Here is a 21,791-nt window from a genome sequence, read left to right as displayed (position 1 = left end):
TCACTTTTGAATGGCTGTGTTGAAGAAATAAGTGGAAAGCTTTGATCTTAATTAAAACTAATGATAATGCAGATGGATGCCATTTGAGTGTTTTCCCATGATATATCAGACCATGCTGTGAAAGCATTTAAATTGTGCATTCACAGAATGGCCAGATAGAGTTTGGGCAAAAAGCTGCCATAGTTATGTCTTTTTAAAAAAATACAGTAAAGGACAAAGTACCATTTTACAGAGGGATTTGTGCTTGCAGATCATACTGTCCAGTGCTTCTCCTGTGTCCACCAGATGGGGCAAATTCATTACAACTAACCCTTATCACGAGCAGTACCTGAATTAATGGAAAATCTCACCTGCTTGACAGGAATGACCCAATGGATAGAGAGATTAATTCTATCAGTGTCTTTAATTAGAACTTTACCAGTTGATACTTAATCATGGTGTGCTGTGTTATTAAGCACAAGGCAATACCTCATCCAGTCTGCCGATTTAATCAAGATACAATTGTTTTTAATGGTGGTAAAATTGAACACTGGCCCCAGCATCCACGTGGATGAACTATAGAGATACAGATATTACTAGATATGTCTCTTCACCCAATATAAACCGGCAAGGAAGTGTGTGTGTGTGTTTCTATATTCAGCATATATATCTATCTATATCTATTTTTAAAAAACTATACAAGATAATATATTTTATTAATGGGATGTAAAAAAAAAATTGGCTCCGAGATAACAGGGGGCGCTCTGTGTGAGTCGTTCTGCGGGTTCTACAGACAGCTAGCCTGCTAGCAAACAACAGAAGATCCCAGACCACTAGCGTCATAATTTAACCCAACACAAAGGTAAGACCGTTTATAAATTAAAAAGTAATCTGTAATATACGGACGCCAGACTTAAAAGCACACGACGAAGATTGTTAGGATGTATTTTCAGTTGCTGCTTTTTCGGTACTATCCCGACATTTTTGTTTGGCTTGGGTTAGCTATTAGCTAACTAGCTCGGTCAGTTAGCTGGCGTGCTATCGTGCTATATAGGATTAATTAGCCACAGGATTTTAAAAGGTATCACTTGTCAGCACTGTATGGTGGTTTATTTTTTTCTGTATGAGCACACGGATGTTTACACGTAATTAAAGTAAAAAGCAAGTTTAAAGTAGGATATCATTCTCGATTGTCTGTATTGTTGGCAGATTAAGTACCTGCTGCTGTCACCGCCTACATGTAGCTTTGTCTGCAAAGTGTTTCGGAGTTTCAGTGCACAACATTGTCTGCCACAATTAAAAGCTCAGTAGGTTGATAAATAGTAACACGTTGAATATGGCTACGTTTGTGATATGTATACACACACTTAAATTTAATTGATGTCAAGAACTGGTGTTTGTCATCGGCCTTCATTATACTTTTTATAAGAGTTACATTTCATTCACTGTAACGTTAGTTGATAATTTATTATAGTGTGTTTAGACTTACAATGCTAATGTTGGTCTGTATTCACAAGCTGCCTCGAAACCACATAATGTTAGTTGAACAGCTATCATTTCTAACTAATCGTGTTGAAACTAAGTGATGAGTAAGGTGTGACCGTCAAGGAGTGAACAGTTATATCTTCTCAATGATGGCACATCAGTACATGCACAGCACAGTGGTACAATTGAGTCACGTTCCATGGAAACAGACAGAACACCACAGAAGTGATGCCACTTATAATTTAATTTCTTCTCACTGAAAGTTCATTATTTTATCTCTCATGCTGGCCGTGAACACAGTAACATTGGCATCTGTATGAAGACTATTTTGTAACTTTTTTTGTCAAGACTGTTTTGGACAAGAGTTGATTCAAACATGTTTTGGCCTCAATTTGTAATGGTGTAGGTAATACCACTATATTGTAAATATTGGTGATGCTTTTGAATACAAATGTAACCTGGCTTTTTTTGCTGCACCTGCAAGCTCTACTTGTCTTTTTGCTACATTTTGGCCAAATATTAAGTGCTGCCACACAGCAGACTTAAAGTTGTCTTTAGAGTCTGTCTTTTTGCCTTCCTGATAGACTGACTGACATACATAATAATAATGATGACAATACGATGAAAACGTTATTAATCCTGCAAGGGAAATTAAACTCAGTTTAGCTAAGATCACCTTTTAGTGTGATGGCCTAGTAAAACCTACTGCATTTGTGCATTTTGTCTGAATTGTACGCAAGAAATTGCAATTTGGAAAATGCTGAACTACGTCTCTCTTTTAATCATTTTTTGTACTTGACAATGCATGTACTGAGATTTTTGATCACGAAAGTGAGTCATAAACTTTTGTTTTGTCTAGAGTTAACCAAATGCTCCTTTTTGTGGAACCTGAGGTCAGATATCTCTACCCCAAGTAATTATGAAACTTACAAAAAGAAATAGAAATCAAATGCTTAGCCCAGGTTTTCCAGTTGTTATTTTATTAGCTCTCACAGCTACATAAACAACACCCAGAGGGATCTGGTAATTGCAAGCATAAACACTCCAGTGGTTTTCTGCTGTAGGGTATGACTGGTACGAACATGTTGATACACATTTTGATTTTAGCCCTACATTAACATGTGATACGTGGAGTGTGATGGAGCTTTCAGCGATGTAGACAGTGATACGATCTGTTACGTTTAGACATCAAATTGTTGTTTTGTGTGCCTTTTTTGAACTGCTGACTACTTATTCAACAATAAATGTCAAGTTTAGGGCAACCAGATTACTTTCTAAAATTCGAGGAAATCACAATTTTTTTGTGAGTTTAATAATTATAATGGCAATTCTCTTTTCTTAAGATAGTTTCCTGTTGCCGCTTCCAAGAAAAGTAATACCACTCATTCATGATAACCCTCAAATTATCCAAATTGAAAAATAGCAATATTGTAGTGTAGTTCCACTGCTCCTCAGCTGTTACTAAAACTCCCTTTCGAAAGATGTGAACACTAGTGTTTTGTGGCCTGCAGAAGTGTCAGCCTTAGAGGTTAACACATCAACTGTAACGGTTGGTAATGATGTGAACCAGGTGACTGGAGACATTAGATATGCATTGAGGTCCCTCCTCCCTTTAACCTGCCGTACCTGGCGAAGTAAGGTGGGTTTTAGTAAGGAAGTACAGGGAGGAGGTGCAGCCCGGGATGCTAATGCTTTTTTTGCCCGCTTAAATCCCCTTCAGTGTAATTGTGGGTCTGCACAAAGTCAGGGATGAGAGAAAGGCAAGGTGATCGCTGTAGGAAAATCAATAGTTCATACCTCTCTGAGATTGAGTTTTTAGGAAAGGAGGAGCACCATGACCAAGGGCAGAATATGAGATCACTCCCACAGAGGCCCAACGCGCGCTGTGCAATCAATGCCCGGTCCCTGTACCAATTATAGTTTTAAGGTTTGTCTGTGGCTTACTGCAGCCCTCAAACACCACAGCTTTGGAAATAGACATTGTGTTCACTGACACTTCGACAAGGCTTGCAATTTTTTCATCCCCCTTGGAAATTGCCATCTGAAATTCCTCCATACGTCCAGTCTTTAATTTAGAGCAGAGATTGATTTCTAATTTTTTTTTTTTTGGGTACGGCGATCGAAATGGCAGAAAAAAGAATTGTGGTCATAACTGCCACCTTGTGTATCATATCTCCTCAGATATACCATGACCAACTTGCATATTTTAATTCAATGGATGTTTATTTTGGACTTGCATAATTAATTCTATTTTATTCTGGTCACTTTGATTGATAAACACTGCTGTGTAATATACTGATTTGTCTTCACAGGAATAATGTAGAATAGTTAAAAAGCTAACCTCACTAAGATTTCGATGATCAAACCATTAGATTGTTTTCACCATCTCCTAGATTTTGAATTAGGTTTCTGTTTTGCTATGTGATTGATTTTGATGGCATGCCATAACATTTTTATAAACCTTTGCTTAGACTATTGGATCACAGATAATCAATAAATATTGGTGATATATTGAATAGTTTGTCTGGTGAAAGTTCTCACGCTGCCTTTGACCTGTGCTGGTGATAGTTTGTGTTTTTAGAAACTGAAGCGTCTTTGATTGATCTTCCAGAGTTTGGTCGGTGTAGGTTGTTTCGGATTGCAAGTCATCTGAAGAGAGAAAAACTGTAGTCTAATCTTTAACATTTCATTCCTTGTTGTTTTGTGACCTTGCTGATTAGATGGTGTTGGGTATAGCCCGTTGCTGCAGCTCTTTATTGGATCGTTTAATATGGCTCCTCCCCCTTGTTTCATTACTCTGCACTGTTACTTGTTGTAAAAATTAAAGCTGATGCCTGTTCAAAATGTGCCTGTTTGGAACCGGCCAAGCAATCGGCCTGTGGTATTCCTGCTTCTAGCTTTTTCCAGAACCATTGTACCCCAAAATGACTTACAGAAGGACAACAAAGCACTTCATATGCAACCACACTGCACAGCCTACTACTGACTTACTGTGTACTTCTTAGTCAGAGACAGAGAACGTTAAGGTTTTAGATTTTTCACACAAAACATCACAATTAAAATGTGGAGTAGTCAGACATTTTCCTCATGCTGGTGCGCCATGTGGCACCCATCGGGCCCATTATGAGAGTAACTATTATGTGTCTGAGTAAGACTGAGGAAGAGAGCCGTCTCTGCCCGTCAGCCCTGAGATGACATTTTCCTCTCCCGTGTGCTTTGAAGTGGTGAGTTTACAGCTCACAGCAACTTTAATTTGACAGTGTCTGGCGTTTGTTTGATCTGTGTCTGCAGAAAATGCCTTTTTAGTGAGTTTCCTCTCCTTTAAGAGGAGGCTTTTATTGTGAAGGGTAGACATGGAAGAGCCGGTGTTATGGCGGTGCTTTTTTTCCCCCTCAACAACTTTTCCTGAACTTTTATTGTTTGTTCGTTAAGTATAATTCACAGTTTGTTAATATCCATATCCAACGCTGTCCAAACTGTTTCAAATTCCAAACCCGAAGTTCATAGGGTAGGCAGGAAACCAAGTGTGAAGTAGAGTGGATGAGCGGATCATGAGCTATTTTAAAGACACACACACACATGCAGAGATCATCCCTGATTTATAGTTTGTTGATTAGAGCCAGTGCTAACTGCAGTGACAAATGCATTGCTTTTACTGTGGCTTCTTCACAATAAAAGCCACCTCATGTTTGCCACTTAATGCTTTTAATGGGAAGAAGCCCCAGTAAGAAACCTTCAGTTTGCATTGGCAATGCATGTGATAGTTGTGAACTGTAAGCAATGAGGCTGTAATCAATGGGATGATATTGCACTGGATTACAGGCATGCATAGTTTTCCTCAGAATCTGGCACGCTTCGGTAGACAATCTAAACACAGCGTGGGAATAGAGACAGAACACAACACGTTATACTCTGAAAACCACACCCACCGGAGGAGGAAACAATCACCTCCACAACATGGAACTAAGGGCTGAAACGCTGACAAAGTGCTTGGAGTTAGCATAAAACTATCAAATTTTAGCCTGTCAAAGGATTATTTTTTTCCCCCTATGAGGAAACGTTAGCTGTAAGTAAGCTGATGTTAGCTATGTATTAGCAAGGTAAGGCCCTTGCAAACCTTATGCTGCATGGCTTTCTGATATATCCACTTTCCACTATAACACAAATTGCATACTTTGTACAAAATCCTTTAGCTCAACTTGCGGGTATAAACTTAGCTTAGAATTGGCGTTTTGCTATTTGACTTTGTAACAAAATGTGTGCTGCACACGTAACGTTGGGCTTAGCGTTAGGTTAGTGTCGGGATCCCACAGTCTTCCCGTTCTTCCTGCTGATTGCTCATGTCTGTAACCACTTTTGTCTTCATAAATGTGGTTTTTGGTTCGGCAGCTTAGCTTACTCAAACTTTGTTATGGGTTATCTAGCCTGTTGATAGCCCCCCCAACACACACATACACAGAGCAGATTTAAGCATTTTTATGTTTGCTAGCAGACACACTTGACAAGGAGCCACCTTCACGCAATACCAGTCAATGGAGAGCAGAGATTTGTTTTCCTCTCCTGTGGTCGTGGTGCTTAAATAACTCTCTGTCTCTATGGAGGTCTCTGCCACTACACAATAAAATATAAGCTACAAAATAAAGAGATAACGATTGTAAATTGATACTTTAAAGAAATGATGACCATGAATACAATCAACGGATCAGTGAATTTTTATGAAAATATTTGGGATTATAAAATTACAATCTATGGCTGATATGTGTTTATCTGTTTCTCTGTTGATGAGACTACCTGTCCTTACATCTTTGTAAACACTTCTCAGTCCGTAAGGAGGAAACTGTTGTGTGCCGGGACTGTTTCAACGCAGCGTGCGTCTTCATCAGTCTACCTGTCCAAGAATCTGGATGTGATTTCTCTTTCGTACCGCTGTTTGATTTTCTTTTGTCTCCATCCAATCACTTTTTATGGCAATGTATCTCTTCGAATGGTTCCACAGATGGGGTCCCATCTATTGTTTTTCACCTGTTTTTCTATTTGGCTTCTCTATCACTTTACTTTTCATTTTTTTCCTGTACCCCCTTCGTCTCAGTCCATCTCATCAGTTGTCTGCTGTTAAAGAATGAAGACGATTGGTTGGTTCTCAATTCATTGGATTTTTTAAAAGACTGAACCAGGCTTCTGATGTGAACTGTATTGTTTTGGCTAGACTTAGTAATGTAATTGGAGCTGTGGTAACAAAACAAATTTCTCCTAGTCCATTGAGGTCCCATAGGGTCACATTGGACTAATTATCATGATTTGAATCAAGATATGCCCACTCAAAGTGGTAATGTTGTGAACATTCATGTTCTAGTTAGATTAAGAATCCCTTTTTGCTTTAAGAACAATCTTTTTTTCTCCTCGACTGCGACTTAGTAGTATCGCTCAGTTCCAGCAGATTGTCTAGCAGGGTATTCATGTTATGAACATCCTGTCCCATCCAAAAAGGTGTTCTATTTGCTAGAGATCTGGGGACTGTGCAGGTAATTGTACTACACTGTTAATGTGTAGAAGATATTGTTGAAGACCATAGAAGTCACACTAAATCATTCAATCATCAATTAAGTCTGTTGTAAAGTGTGTCATGCATTCAGTTTTCAGGCTGATTTTACAAGTCACACAGCCTTTAAGCAGCATCACATTTATTCAGTGTAACCATCAGGAGCAGAAAGCTCAGCTGTCACAATTTGTAAGGCTACACTTTGACCAAAATTGCATTTGTGGATGAAGACATTAAAGGCTCTGGTTGTGAGAGGAAGGTAAAGACAGATGAAAGCGTTAGAGGTGAATGGTGAAATAGAGAGAAAAATATATAATATGTGATTACAGTGGAAACTGTGGGATCGGCCTCAGATTAACAGTATCGGGTCAAGAAAGCAACTGGTATTATAAAAAGTGAAAAAAAACATGGTGAAAAGCAGTAGGTTTACATTGTTCCTCCACTGACTTAGCAGCAAGATGGAAAAGGCTTGTGAATCTGGCATTGTGCCATAAGGTGTAGAAAAGCGGGCAATACAGTACCTTAGTACACCTTTTTTATCCCATAATTAAGCATTGACACTGACTTACTGTGTATGTACAATATTTGATATCATAGGCTACTCGGTTACCTGCGAGTTTTGGTTTCAAAAGTAATCATGAAGAGATCACAGCAAAGTGTCGCGTGGGACCATTTGATTAAAAAAACTACTTAGTTCACTGCAAACACTGCGATGCCGTGTATAAGTACAACACGGCTGCGACTCCAATGATGTGGATAGCGCCTAAACAAAGTACATCAACCCTGGTTAACGTTGGTGGCGTAGCATTCTGCTCTCAGTCTCAACCCGGGATCAAGTCGGCCGTGGAGACCGGTAGGGCGGCTATCTCCCAGCCTGGGGGAGACGAGACTGCGTTGTCTGACACGGACGAGGGGAGCCCGAACACTGGGCAAGTTGGCGCGGAGGTACCCGTCCTAACGTCGGCAACGCCAGTCCCCTCAGAGCGGGAGTTTCCAGTGGCTGGACTGACGGTCACCAGGTCGCGCTCCCGTCTGACCCCAGATCATGTTGACATGCTTATCTTTCTCAACAAAAATCAGTAGCCTGGTGCAGAAGTTGTATGTGAGTTGTATTAAGCTTTGTTAAGTAGCCTAAATAATTGTTAAGAAGACTTATCTCGGTCACCCTCTTTCTCAACTCCGTGCCTTGGATAGTTTGACAAAACCTGCCAGATCTAAGTAGTATGTTTTTGTTTGAGTTATTGTTTAACATGACATGATTCTATTTTTATTGTTATTTTGGAACAAACGAGGGTCTCCCTTTTAAGAACGCCGGTGTTACGGTTTAACTGGTTTTTGAATTAACTGGCGATCCTCCAGATGCGACGCAGGCGTGCCATGACAAACTCTGCAGGAATGATAATGTAGGTGGTTGTATCGTTGCCTCTTTTAAATACTGCAACCGTCAATAAATCACTTAAATGTTCATTTTGTTAGTCTTATGTGTCATAGTCCTGTTAAATGTGTTGGTAATTAGGTTTATTTAAAGCGTCTGAAGTGTTTGTTGACTTTAGCTGGAACACAAGTGAAGACCGCTGAAATATGCAGAACAGATTAATTTGTGTCACAACAAGCAAAACGCAAAAACAAAGTGTCAGTTCATGTTGTCATTTTAACACGTTCATAATCAATACTGATTGAAAAAGTTCAAGTTGAAACATTTGCTTATTACACATACCCTTTTTACATTCTGTTTTATTCTGAGGTCTCTCAGGGTATGATCAATTTGAATGAAAATGTATAATTCATTTCTGTTTTGTGATAAATCACATGCGCAAAAATAAATTAGCCAAACACATTCCCATTCATAAACATATTGCCATTCATGCCTCTCCTTCATGTTTATTAATCATCCTACTTAGTATTTTTTTTTAATCTTGATTTTTAATTTTTACTTCATCTAAAAGGTTCCACAAGTTTGCTCCTTTTCTTGATATACATCTTTGTTTTACATTTGTTCAAATCTTCATCTTTGTGAACGTGTACATTCCCTCAGTCCATCGCTTACAATAAACACTCAGTTGCACACTATCACTCTCTCCACTACTTATTTTCACTCCCTATCGTCTATCTATCCAACCTACTCAAAAACCCACGAAACACTGACATGCAACCCAGCTCTTTATCGTCTACCCCTCACCTCTGATTTTAGTTGCCACACCTGTGCATCCGGTTAGTGCAAAATCAATTACACTTGTTTCATTGGGATGAAAGTGTGTACAGAACAATCTTAAGAATTTATAGCACTATATTACTCTCCTTTATTTACTCTATAGTCCTTTTTTTTAGCCTTTTAATTAAGTCAACTTCAAAGTTTTAAGTTATTGTCACATGAACCAAACCATTGAGAATTGTTCAAACTTTCATAGGAACAGCTGAAGACAGCGAGTGAATGCGGGAGTAGGCTAAGAGAGAGAAGGGATGACATGCAGCAAATTGTTGTTTCTTTCAGTCACAGTATTGGGTCAATGTAGTTCCTATAACACAATCTTGCATTGCATATTGAGCTTGAATTAGTGCACCATGTGTGGAAACTTGTGGTTTTTCTACACCACAGCTGTTGTGTTGCCCATATTAAATATTAGATCTTTGTAGGTCTAAATGAAACTATATGAGCGTATATGACCGATGGTAGTACCTGTTGTGACACAAGTTAATCTGTTTTGCATATTTCAGCGGCCTTCATTTGTGTTCCAGCTGCAGAGCCAACAAACACTTCAGACGGTTTAAACGTAATTACCAACACATTAAACAGAAGTATGTTAGTATTTCAGAAATGTACAATCCAATTGTTGATGGTTATTTTAAGTTTAGATACCCATAATTAAAAAATAAAATTCCAGAACTTTAATATGCCTAGTAAAAATATCCACAAAGGAGCAGGTTCCAAAGTCTTCTCTTATTTTGTTGACATATTAGAGTCAACGGCTTTTGGCCATGAAGAAATACATTTTCGCCACTTTTTAGGTATATCATTTATAGCATAATGTATGTAATGTTACATACATTATGCTATGAATGATATCTGAACACACCCCTCTGTAAATTCATTCAAGTAGTAGATATGAGGGAAACCGGACAGATTGGTATGTGTAAGTGCTACTGCAGTGGAGTTTTCTGACTTGGAGTATGAGGAAAACCCATTTCGAGAAACAGCCTTCAAAGATGATTAAATCCCACACATTTTGAAAGACAAAGGTGAAAATATTATTTAAAAAATAAATAAGTTATCAACATAAAACGTACCCAGCTAATTACTTGCATTGAGACATTTATTTTTCCCACAATATATAATACCCCCGTTTGCTTACATTTTAGGTACAGTGTTGTTTTAACGGTGAAGTGTTTAGTCACAAGTTGATCTTGGTGTCTCCGTGGCTTGCAGTAAGAGACACAGTTGCCAGACAACAAATGATATTTCGTTTCGACAACGGCAAGTGTTTGCATGAATGTCTTTTGGGACAGGAAAAGCGCATATCTCTTCAAGTTTAGCCTAACGAACGTCCAGTTTAACTGCCACAAGTTGGTCTTCTTGTAATAAAGATCTTGACGTAAAACACACCGTATTTTTGTATTTTTATTGCATTTTTAATTTATAAAATTAATTAAATAATGCATTTTAATTTAAAAATATGAATGATTAATCCATAGTCGCTCAACTAACAAAATGTAATCAAATGCCCATCCCTAAGTCCCACTTTATATTCTTTTCATTAAGTTTTTTAATTCAAATGTCTAGAAGAGCTTAGTAATGGCATTGTCAAATCATATTTTAGTTGCTTTTTGTAAATATATAAATAAATGTAACTGATTGTGTTAAATGGGCTTATGTATCGGTCGTAGACCCTTGAATTGTATTATGGGAGGCTTTGTGATATTAGTAAATATTGTATTGCGATATCGTGTGATTTTCACCCCTAGTGTCGTCATTGCCACTGAAACCCTGTCAGCTTACCTCAAGTGAATTATTGTCCTGCATGAGTAAGGAAAAGGTGGTCTGTTGTTGTCATGCTGCTAATGGAGGTTAATATATACTGTGTATACACTATACATTTTTATATTACAGCAAACCAAATGTATTGGGGTGATGTCTTAATTTTGAATTTCCTCCCTTTCTATAAGTTGCTTATTCTGTTTATGGTCGCGATCAGTTGGAGCCTATTCACGCACACACTAGATATTTTAAATCTCAAATATTAAAGACTACTGTATGCTTCTTAGTTAATGTTTGTGAGAAAATATTCAAATACATACACTACCGTTCAAAAGTTTGGGGTCACCCAAACAATTTTGTGTTTTCCTGAAAAGTCACACTTATTCACCACCATATTTTGTGAAATGAATAGAAAATAGAGTCAAGACATTGACGAGGTTAGAAATAATGATTTGTTTTTTAAATACGATTTTTTTTACATCAAACTTTGCTTTCGTCAAAGAATTCTTCATTTGCATTAATTACAGCATTGCAGACCTTTGGCATTCTAGCTGTTAATTTGTTGAGGTAATCTGGAGAAATTGCACCCCACGCTTCCAGAAGCAGCTCCCACAAGTTGGATTGGTTGGATGGGCACTTCCTGCGTACCATACGGTCAAGCTGCTCCCACAACAGCTCAATGGGGTTCAGATCTGGTGACTGCGCTGGCCACTCCATTACCGATAGAATACCAGCTGCCTGCTTCTGCCCTAAATAGTTCTTGAACAATTTGGAGGTGTGTTTAGGGTCATTGTCCTGTTGTAGGATGAAATGGGCTTCAATCAAGCGCTGTCCACCGGGTATGGCATGGCGTTGCAAAATGGAGTGACAGCCTTCCTTATTCAGAATCCCTTTTACCCTGTATAAATCTCCCACCTTACCAGCACCAAAGCAACCACAGACCATCATATTACCTCCACCATGCTTAACAGATGGCGTCAGGCATTCTTCCAGCATATTTTCATTTGTTCTGCGTCTCACAAACGTTCTTCTTTTGGATCTAAACACCTCAAACTTGGATTCATCCGTCCACAACACTTTTTTTTCCAGTCTTCCTCTGTCCAATGTCTGTGTTCTTTTGCCCATCCTAATCTTTTTCTTTTATTGGCCAGTCTCAGATATGGCTTTTTCTTTGCCACTCTGTCCTGAAGGCCAGAATCCCGCAGCCGCCTCTTCACTGTAGATGTTGACACTGGTGTTTTGCGGGTACTATTTATTGAAGATGCCAGTTGGGGACCTGTGAGGCGTCTGTTTCTCAAACTAGAGACTCTAATGTACTTATCTTCTTGCTCAGTTGTGCAACGCGGCCTCCCACTTCTTTTTCTACTCTGGTTAGAGCCTGTCTGTGCTGTCCTCTGAAGGGAGTAGTACACACCGTTGTAGGAAATCTTCAATTTCTTAGCAATGTCTCGCATGGAATAGCCTTCATTTCTAAGGACAAGAATAGACTGTTGAGTTTCAGATGAAAGTTCTCTTTTTCTGGCCATTTTTAGCGTTTAATTGACCCCACTGATGTGATGCTCCAGAAACTCAATCTGCTCAAAGGAAGGTCAGTTTTGTAGCTTCTGTAACGACCTAAACTGTTTTCAGATGTGTGAACATGATTGCACAAGGGTTTTCTAATCATCAATTAGCCTTCTGAGCCAATGAGCAAACACATTGTACCAGTAGAACACTGGAGTGATAGTTGCTGGAAATGGGCCTCTATACACCTATGTAGATATTGCACCAAAAACCAGACATTTGCAGCTAGAATAGTAATTTACCACATTAGCAATGTACAGAGTGTATTTCTTCAAAGTTAAGACTAGTTTAAAGTTATCTTCATTGAAAAGTACAGTGCTTTTCCTTCAAAAATAATGACATTTCAATGTGACCCCAAACTTTTGAACGGTAGTGTATATATGATCCAAATCTCATGAAAAGACCAAAAACATCACAATTTGTTAATTCATCTTTCTATATTTTAAAATTTCCCCAAACTTGTTTTTGGCACTCAGCCTCAGATGAGTTTGTTCCTACTGAAGCTGGGGGCTAGATCTTTAAAAACAGGTCACGGATATAGATTTTTATTTAAAATAAATAATTAAGAATAAATAAATTAATAAAACAGCTTGCCACTGTTCACAAAAAACATAACTTGAACAGGATAAATAATTCATATTTTTGACTATTTTCAGTTGTGGAGTAATACACTGCCATGCACTTGCAAATGCAAACATTAATGGCAGCAGGACAGTGTAAGTGGAAATGACTCACCCAAATCAGCTATATCAGTCTATGGCTGCACAGGCGATACATTGTTTCTGTCTAAACCATTCATACAGTATGTGTGCATGCTGTTGAAGTTTGGGGTGTATCTGAAGGAGAGTCGTGTGCGTCACGGCCTTCCTGCCACTGTGTGACTTGAAGGTAATTTGGGAACCTTGGATTTGGCCAGTGCCTCCAACACTCACCCCAGTCCTGCAAGGCAGCTTGTTTATTTACTGTTCATCTTTGAGACTTAATTGCAATTGCAGCGCCTATTGATCTTAGAACAGGCATAGGCCATCCATCTCCCGCTGTCCCCCAATGGGTCAGGGACAATTCATCTGGCCACAACACAACATACCTCAATAGCAGGCACTGTGGCTGCATGGATTAAATGATATTGAATCTTAACTGGATTAATGAAAGATACAGTGCCTGTGTGTTGCATCACAATGAGCTGTTTTGAAAATGGTTTTCTGTGATTGCCTGCCTTGAAGAATGTGTTTCAAGCTAACAGGATTGTAAAGTACTTGTACTGCTTGCATATAGGGCAACAAACGGATCAGGCCCATCTTACATCCAGGACATGGTCAAACCCTACACCCCAGATCACCCACTCCGCTCTGCATCGGCCAACCTGCTTGCTGCCCCCTTACGGCGAGGGACAACTCAACAAAATCCCCACTGTTTGCTGTCCTGGCTCCTAAATGGTAGAATGAAGTTCCTGTTGACAAGCTGCAGGCTAAAAACACTAGTCTAGAAATCTAGACGCACCCTAACGGCAGCAAATGTGATTTGCAGGCAGGGTCGTCTAGCAACTCTCCGTTGGCTTGCGAGCTGGAAAAACCCAACTTTAGTCAAGCCAATCACATTGTGTGTAGAGTTGGTGGGCGGGTTTAACATAATGACGGCAGAGTTGCGACTGTTGCGCCTGAATTCCCTGCTACTTGAAAACAAAGATGGCTGCTATTGCTTGCGCTCTGAGTACGTCACCTTCATCGTTGCCCTGGTTGGTTGAAGTTCTCTCCTATTGCGTTTCATATGACTCTTTGTAGTTTGGCATATTTAAAGCTAATGTACTTGCACTTGCTTCTTGCTGTCCAGAGTTTGTCCCTTCAAGGCCGAAAGCACTTAATTGGAAGTCGCTTTGTATAAAAGTGTCTGCTACATGGAATGTATTGTAAAGAAAATGGGATTTAAATGATCCCATGTTCAACCCTAATCAACTAATCACACTCATTGTGTTTCTAGGGGGCAAATTGCTTCCATCTGGCGTATACCGATGCAGATGGATGTCAGAGGTGAATATTGACGTGTGGAAGTGACTTCTCCTCACCCTCTCGCCCCACCTTCTGTCACGCTGGCAATGTCAAGAGTCCCGAGTCCCCCTCCCCCTGCGGAAATGTCCAGCGGGCCAGTGGCCGAGAGCTGGTGTTACACACAGGTAAAATGACCACAACACTGTCTTGAATCTCAATTAAATTAAGAAGTCTGAGCTGTACTGAATAGCTTTTTCTTTGCCAGATCAAAGTGGTGAAGTTCTCTTACATGTGGACCATCAACAACTTCAGCTTCTGTCGTGAGGAGATGGGCGAGGTCATCAAGAGCTCCACCTTCTCTTCTGGGGCCAATGACAAGCTGAAATGGTGGGTGGGCAAGAGAGCTGCTCTTTTTCAAACATCCTGTATTCATAGCCTTACTGCAGTAAACAGGAAGTGGACGATTGAGAAACATCTGGAGGGTCCCACCCTGTCCGATTAGTGTTTCAAATTCAAACCCAAATGTTAGTACTAGCATTCTGTCCTATGAAGTAATATACATTCATTTTGATCACTTTATCAAGCAACTACAAAAATAGCTTACAAAATAACATTTCACATCAGATTTCGTTCATATAATTATAAATGAAAACTACTCCAATGGCACTGACGCAGAGATACATTTACTGTAAACTAATACAAAAATGGGGATTAACTCCCTTTTGAAGCCAGCCGCAGGTGTCCGTGCAAGGTACTGCAGTTTTTGTCACTTCTGTATCGGCTTCTTTTACTCAGCACTGGAGGTTGCCGCTTGGCTAATACATTATTACCTCCATCCCTTTTACTAGAGATCTTAACTGTTGCACCCTCCACCACCATCAGGTGTTTGCGAGTGAATCCAAAGGGCCTGGATGAGGAGAGCAAAGACTATCTGTCTCTTTACCTGCTGCTGGTCAGCTGTCCGAAGGCCGAGGTGCGCGCCAAGTTCAAATTTTCCATCCTCAACGCCAAGGGAGAGGAGACCAAAGCCATGGGTGAGTCAAATGTGTAGCATGAAATTTTATCACCAGAGGCAATGAAAGAGTCATATTCTACACGCAACGTCCCTCTGTGGAGCTAACAGTTCTCGGCTTGCAATAAAAAAAAAAAAAAAAGAACTTTACTTTGACTTACCTTTTTGTGTCTTCTGTGTGTCCCGTCTCTCTGCAGAAAGCCAGAGAGCATATCGCTTTGTCCAGGGCAAAGACTGGGGCTTTAAAAAGTTCATCCGGAGAGACTTCCTCCTAGATGAGGCCAACGGCCTTTTACCCGATGACAAGCTCACACTCTTCTGTGAGGTACATTGCCAAGTCCTCTTCTTGGTTTATACCTTTTCTCATTACAATTACAATTCAGTTTTGTAACATGTCATTTCATTTCATTTCATTTCTCTTCCTCAGGTGAGTGTGGTACAGGACTCGGTCAACATATCTGGGCAGAACACCATGAACATGGTGAAGGTGCCTGACTGCCGGCTAGCAGATGAGCTGGGGGGCCTGTGGGAGAACTCACGCTTCACAGACTGTTCCCTTTGTGTGGCTGGACAGGAGTTTCAGGCCCACAAAGCCATCCTGGCAGGTACAGACATGAGTTAGACACAGCCCATGTATTTTCTTTGTTCCACTTTTTTTGTTTCTTCGGTTTAAAAAGAAAAGTGCAGTATGTGTTTAGTATTTAGCTCTTTGGCTGTTGCTTGATCCCACAATTACTCAAATTTTTGCCTTTGTTCTAATATTTCTTAATATCATTGCTTTCAGCACGTTCGCCTGTATTCAGCGCCATGTTTGAGCACGAAATGGAAGAGAGCAAAAAGGTGAGCCCATGGTCCCAAAGCTTTTTTAGTCCTAGAAATAAATGTAGTTTTGTTCCTCAGTGGCTCAGATTTTCCCTGCTGTGTTCAGGGGTTAAGGCGAGTAAAGGATTGTGTGCTGTCAAACGGCTGCAGCACAGAGCTGTTTGGTAAAACTGAATGATAGCACACCTGAAATGAAATTGTCCTGCCGTATTTGGGGGTCAGGATTCATCCTTCACTGACAAAGCTGCAGAAGCAGAGAATTGCTTTTTTTCCATTTGTGCACATGTGAGTGTAAGGAATGAAATTGAAGGAGAAGTTTTATTTTAAAACCAAGGACATTTTAGATTTTAGGTTGCACAATGAATACACACATGCACAAAAGCACAGTTGTGTACAGAGTCACACGGACGCCTGTTTCTTGTTTTTGTTAAAGTCTAACTAAATTGAGACTAGGCAGAGGTGTAATCTTGTGGTCACGATTGTGAAGTTTGCGGTCACTTAGAAATTTCCATTGCACTCCATTATAGACAGAATACCAGCTGATATCAGTTGCATTGTTTTTTATAACCGGGGCAGCAGTTTTCAGATTACATTATGTGCTTAAATAACTGCAAAAGGGTTCTCCAATGTTTTTTTAAATTATATCAGATTAGTGAACAGACTGTGCCTTTGGAACAATGGATAAATGGTTGCTGATAATGGGCAATGTAGATATTGCATTAAAGATCAGCCCCCCCACTCAGATCAACTGGTATTCTGTATATAATACAGTGACCCCAAACTTTTGACAGGTAGTGTATTTTTTGGATTTACAAATAACTTGTTTTTATGGCACGATGCAAAAAGCTAAATAGATAAATAGATAATTGCCAAGCATCATACATTACATACTGTAGTTGAATATTATTATATCCCTTGTCTCTTTCTGTCAGAACCGTGTGGAGATCAACGATGTGGAGCCGGAGGTTTTCAAGGAGATGATGTGCTTCATTTACACGGACAAGGCTCCCAACCTGGACAAGATGGCTGACGACTTGCTGGCAGCAGCTGACAAGGTAATAATAATAATAATAATAATACAACTGCCCTGCAGCTATATTCTATATTTTGAAATATTGAGACAATGTTACATTTGTTTTGGGGCTGTTTGGCTCAGGGTATTTTAATTCTACTGATTTTATGTCTCTGCGTGGTTAATTCTGCACACAGTAACATGTGTTACTACAGCCGTTAATATCCCTCTGGAAATAATTGTATTTTCCTTCACTCTTAGCATGCTTTCTGTGAGGAGGCTCTGGGTGTCTGGAGGTTAAGATAAGACATTGATGATGTTTTCTGAATCCCATGGTAAAGAGTCTGGACCAGGGGTTACACAACCTTGTTTTACCTCTTCCCTGGAGGCGTGATTATTAGGCCTGTCATGATAACAAATTTAGCTGGATGATAAATTAGAAAACAGAAATTATTCCGATGAACGATAAAATTGTCATTCTGAGACCATTTTCATCTAATACAATGATAACGGCATAATAATGCAGGCACACCTTCTTAAAGATCAATAAACTTTTATTTCTAAAGAATATTTAACACTGGAACCGGAAGATATTTTAAATATCCACAATAAATGAACAAAACGCCCAAAAACAATAAATAAAATGGACTCTCTGTCTTTTAACAAAAAATGCACTTGAATAAAAACTGGATGACTGTATTTTAGGTGCATGTTTGTTGTGTTGCTACATTTAGTTGCTACTGTTTACAACAAATGCAACATACCAACTCGCTCAGGTTAAGTGGTTCACCCCGGTCATTCCGTTTGAATTCAAAGTGCTCCCACACTGCAGCTGTCGCGTTTGGCTTTGAAACCAATTCCATCTTTTTATTTTTTTATTCCTCCAACTCTCAACTAGTGTTTCATCTGGCTTTAGTCCTCAAGCGGCTATTTCGGTACACTCTGTGGTAGGTCACGCCAGGAGTCCCCCCTCCCCACATAGACCATGCGGCTGACCGAGCGTAACTGACATGAGGTTTCACTCTTCATTACGCTAAGGAATGAACGCAAATGAAAATGATCACACTCATTTTTATTTAGCATGTGATTAATTGATTTATTGCATATCACAACAGGCCTAGTTATTAGACGTCACTCTATATGAAGTGATGTGGGACGTACTGTACTGTATATTGATGAGCAATGTAATGTTACTTTAAGATTTTGGCTGTATGTTGTTTTCAGTACCAAGAGCTTCTCTGGCCAGATTTGTTATGTAGTAAACCTTAAAAGGTTTAAGGAGGGACAGCTGAGGCTCATCGAGAGAAGTAAAGTTTTCTAGCCAGCTTTCACATATTCCCACAGGTAAAGTTAATAAGACAGGCTAAGTGCACAGTATCCACTAAACCAAGTAGCCCAGTAAGCCATCTGATTTCAAGAAACGGTTTGATGATTTCACATCGATCTGGTCTCACTACTCTGACACCAAGTAGGAGACTGACTTTGATATACAGTCTCATACTGGATGGTCACCAACTGATTTTTCACATTCATCGTCATTTTTATGCCAAAATGATATTTGCAAATACCACATGAATACTGATGAGGACAGAATGTATACTGACATTGTGTCCTTTCTCTTTCAGTATGCTCTTGAGAGACTGAAGGTAATGTGCGAGGACGCGCTGTGCACCAGTCTGTCTGTGGAAAATGCAGCTGAGATCCTCATCCTGGCTGACCTGCACAGCGCCGACCAGCTCAAAACACAGGCCGTCGACTTCATCAACTAGTGAGTTCACACTTATTTATTTATTTATTTATTTTCCGTAACTCACCAAACAGACATAAATTACTGACCTTGCCAGACTGTCCGACGGCCGATAATCAGGCTGGTGTGTCTGCGCCTGTACAGACAGGAGTCCACTGAACATTTAAAACCTCTGTATCTCGGCACCGTTACTGATGGTACCAGGACTCAGTCTCGACCTCTAGCCTCATCGCTTGGTGTCACAGTTTAAAATGTAATGTCACGTCCCCTCATAGAGCGGTCCGTCTGATATTATTAAACACTGCCCGGGCTTTCAAAAGGAACAGAGCAACCTGACTCCTCACTAGGTCTGCCAATACATCCTCTTCTGACTCGGATGAATGTGTGACAATAACTCTAAACACTGATGTTCAGCTTACACATATTCCTTCAGGTTGTCTGATAACTACACACGATTCATGATTTATATTTATAGAGTTGAAACCATTAGGCAATTTGTTGATTGTCAGAAAAAGAAACTGCAAAAAGGATGATTGTCATTTTTCAAGCAAAAGTGAAAAGCATAATGATAATATGCTTTCAGAAGCTCCTGCAGTTTTAACCTGGCTCATGAAACGCTTTTAGGGCTGATCATACAATAGCAACAAACTTGAAGACATTCAACAGCCGGATCTGCTTATTTATCCATTTTCCTTGAACTGATAATTGTTTTTTTGTTTCCGCTCTCCAGCCATGCTGCAGAGGTGATGGAGACAGCAGGTTGGAAGTCCATGGTGGCGTCTCATCCACACCTGGTGGCCGAAGCTTACCGCTCCCTGGCTTCAGCCCAGTGCCCTTTCCTCGGTCCCCCACGCAAGCGCCTCAAACAATCCTAACAGCAAGACGTCTACGCTCGTGAACACCCACACATGCATATACATACAAAGACACACAGATCCCCCCCCTCACGCAGGGACAACCTTTCCCATGTCGTTACCTACTACACTACTTACAGCTTCCCCCGAATCTCCCACTTCTGCCCTGTCCAAACCTGCTGTATTTAGTCTCTTCTAAAGATGGAGGAAAGAAAAGGAGGACGTGGAAGAGAGGGGCAGGTGGGCTTATGAAGTGGATGTTTGTTGTTTACAAAAAACACAACACCCCTCCCCTTTGCTCCTCGGCTCTGGTTTAGTGAAGTCCGACATTGTGCTCTTTTCCGTGTGTTAAAGCTAAATCCCTCAGCATTGTTGTTAGTTCCTATTTTGGAATCCGTTCGGGAGGAAGGACTAAACACAACAACCCAAAAAGAGCCAACTGTCTGTGGAGGAGAAAAGGACAAGCCCCCAAACTAATGGACACATGGGCCTGTAAGGGACTAAAGAAGAAGTGGAAATGGGCCTGTTAGTTATAAACTAGAAGCCCCCGCACCCCTCCCCTCTGAGAAAGACAACCAAGGGCTAGTCAAAAAAAGCAGATATGGGACAAACTCATCATTTGTTCTCCCAAAGAAAGTTGGGAAACTAAACTTGCACTAAAGTCACAGGTCACCCCTCATTAACCAGCAGTAAAGTAGAAATACTGTAGGCAAGCACACATTGAAGCAAGCTTCATGGACTAAAGATCCAGCTGGACCACTAAGAACAAGTTCCCTTTAAGAAAATTGATCAGCAAGTGACAGAATCAACACACATACTCCCATATAGAACTCTGCTTCATCTGCGCCTTTTAAGTAGCTGGGGAAAAAGTATAGAGGGATACAAAAAATAGCAATGCACAGCTGGATGTCATTCTTGGGGAAATTGTATTTTGTGTGTGGATATGTCTTTGTTGCCCTTGAGATAAAAATAAAGAAATAATCCAAGGTGTCAATGGACAAACCAACCACGAGACAATAAATGAAGGGGGGAGAGAGAAATGTTGACTAAAGGATTCCAAATGACATTAAGATTTAATCGGGCATGTTAATGTTTTTTATGACCGATTTCTTATGTTTTTTTCCCCCTCAGAACTGTCATTTCTATTTTTTTCATAGGAATTTGTACAGAAACTAGTGTTTTTTGAAGCTGTGTAAACGAAGCATTTTCAACCGTGTAATTGAAAAGAAAAAACGGACAGATGTTTTTTTTGCAGGTGTAAAGAATAAGGGGAAATTAAATTGAAATGAACACGTTTTAATGTTCAGAATGTGAAAGAATTGCACACCAAGGCAAACCACATGAAATACATTTGAAGTTATAATTTTAACCTGGGGGGAAATTGTAATTGATAGAAGGAACCGTTGTTGATTCTTTCCTGTAGATATTGCTGGTTATGAGAAGTGACACTTAGTTGTTGCCATTTTTTTGTTCCCAAAAGATTAAACTACAACTATTTTGTATTGAATGCAATGCAAACTTTGTCTGGTATTTTTGTGAATTGTTTGTGTGAATTATTTTCAGCTGTTGCATTAAGCAGGAGGTTTCATCAGAAATTGATAATGAACTCCAAGGAAACGGATCTCAAAGTGAAGACATTTCAGGGAGAAAGATAAGTGTTTACATTTAATGCAATGATTGAAACTCAGTATTTCAGCCCAATCATACCGTAAACCTAATTGTGAACGAATCTGGGAGTTGCAGTTTGTTAGCCAATATTTTTGTAGTCATCTCTTTGTTGTTAATAATCCCTATACTCTTTCTTTCAGCTGTACAGTGGG

General features: G+C 39.8%; 1 protein-coding gene across 1 annotated transcript; it reads left to right on the top strand.

Moving 5' to 3' along the window:
• The first annotated feature begins 716 nt into the window (after positions 1 to 716).
• Positions 717 to 21,483, top strand: LOC117937314 (speckle-type POZ protein). The gene is made up of 10 exons (XM_034861191.1): positions 717 to 841; positions 14,517 to 14,709; positions 14,790 to 14,911; positions 15,407 to 15,558; positions 15,734 to 15,861; positions 15,964 to 16,141; positions 16,321 to 16,376; positions 17,291 to 17,413; positions 18,996 to 19,138; positions 19,848 to 21,483. The coding sequence occupies exons 2-10, from the start codon at positions 14,632 to 14,634 to the stop codon at positions 19,990 to 19,992; spliced, it is 1,125 nt and encodes a 374-aa protein (XP_034717082.1). The 5' UTR covers positions 717 to 841; positions 14,517 to 14,631; the 3' UTR covers positions 19,993 to 21,483.
• Positions 21,484 to 21,791: the final 308 nt, after the last annotated feature.

This window comes from Etheostoma cragini, chromosome 21 (assembly GCF_013103735.1).
Source record: "Etheostoma cragini isolate CJK2018 chromosome 21, CSU_Ecrag_1.0, whole genome shotgun sequence".
In the NCBI taxonomy this organism is placed as follows: domain Eukaryota; kingdom Metazoa; phylum Chordata; class Actinopteri; order Perciformes; family Percidae; genus Etheostoma; species Etheostoma cragini.
Note: the sequence above shows the minus strand (reverse complement) of the source record. Positions and strands in the feature narration are given on the sequence as shown.

Coding starts and splice junctions, on each gene's coding strand:
- LOC117937314 (XM_034861191.1), top strand. CDS start 14,632: ATGTCAAGAGTCCCGAGTCCCCCTCCCCCTGCGGAAATGTCCAGCGGG. Junction 14,912..15,406: donor GCCAATGACAAGCTGAAATG/GTGGGTGGGCAA, acceptor CACCACCATCAG/GTGTTTGCGAGTGAATCCAA. Junction 16,142..16,320: donor CCACAAAGCCATCCTGGCAG/GTACAGACATGA, acceptor CATTGCTTTCAG/CACGTTCGCCTGTATTCAGC.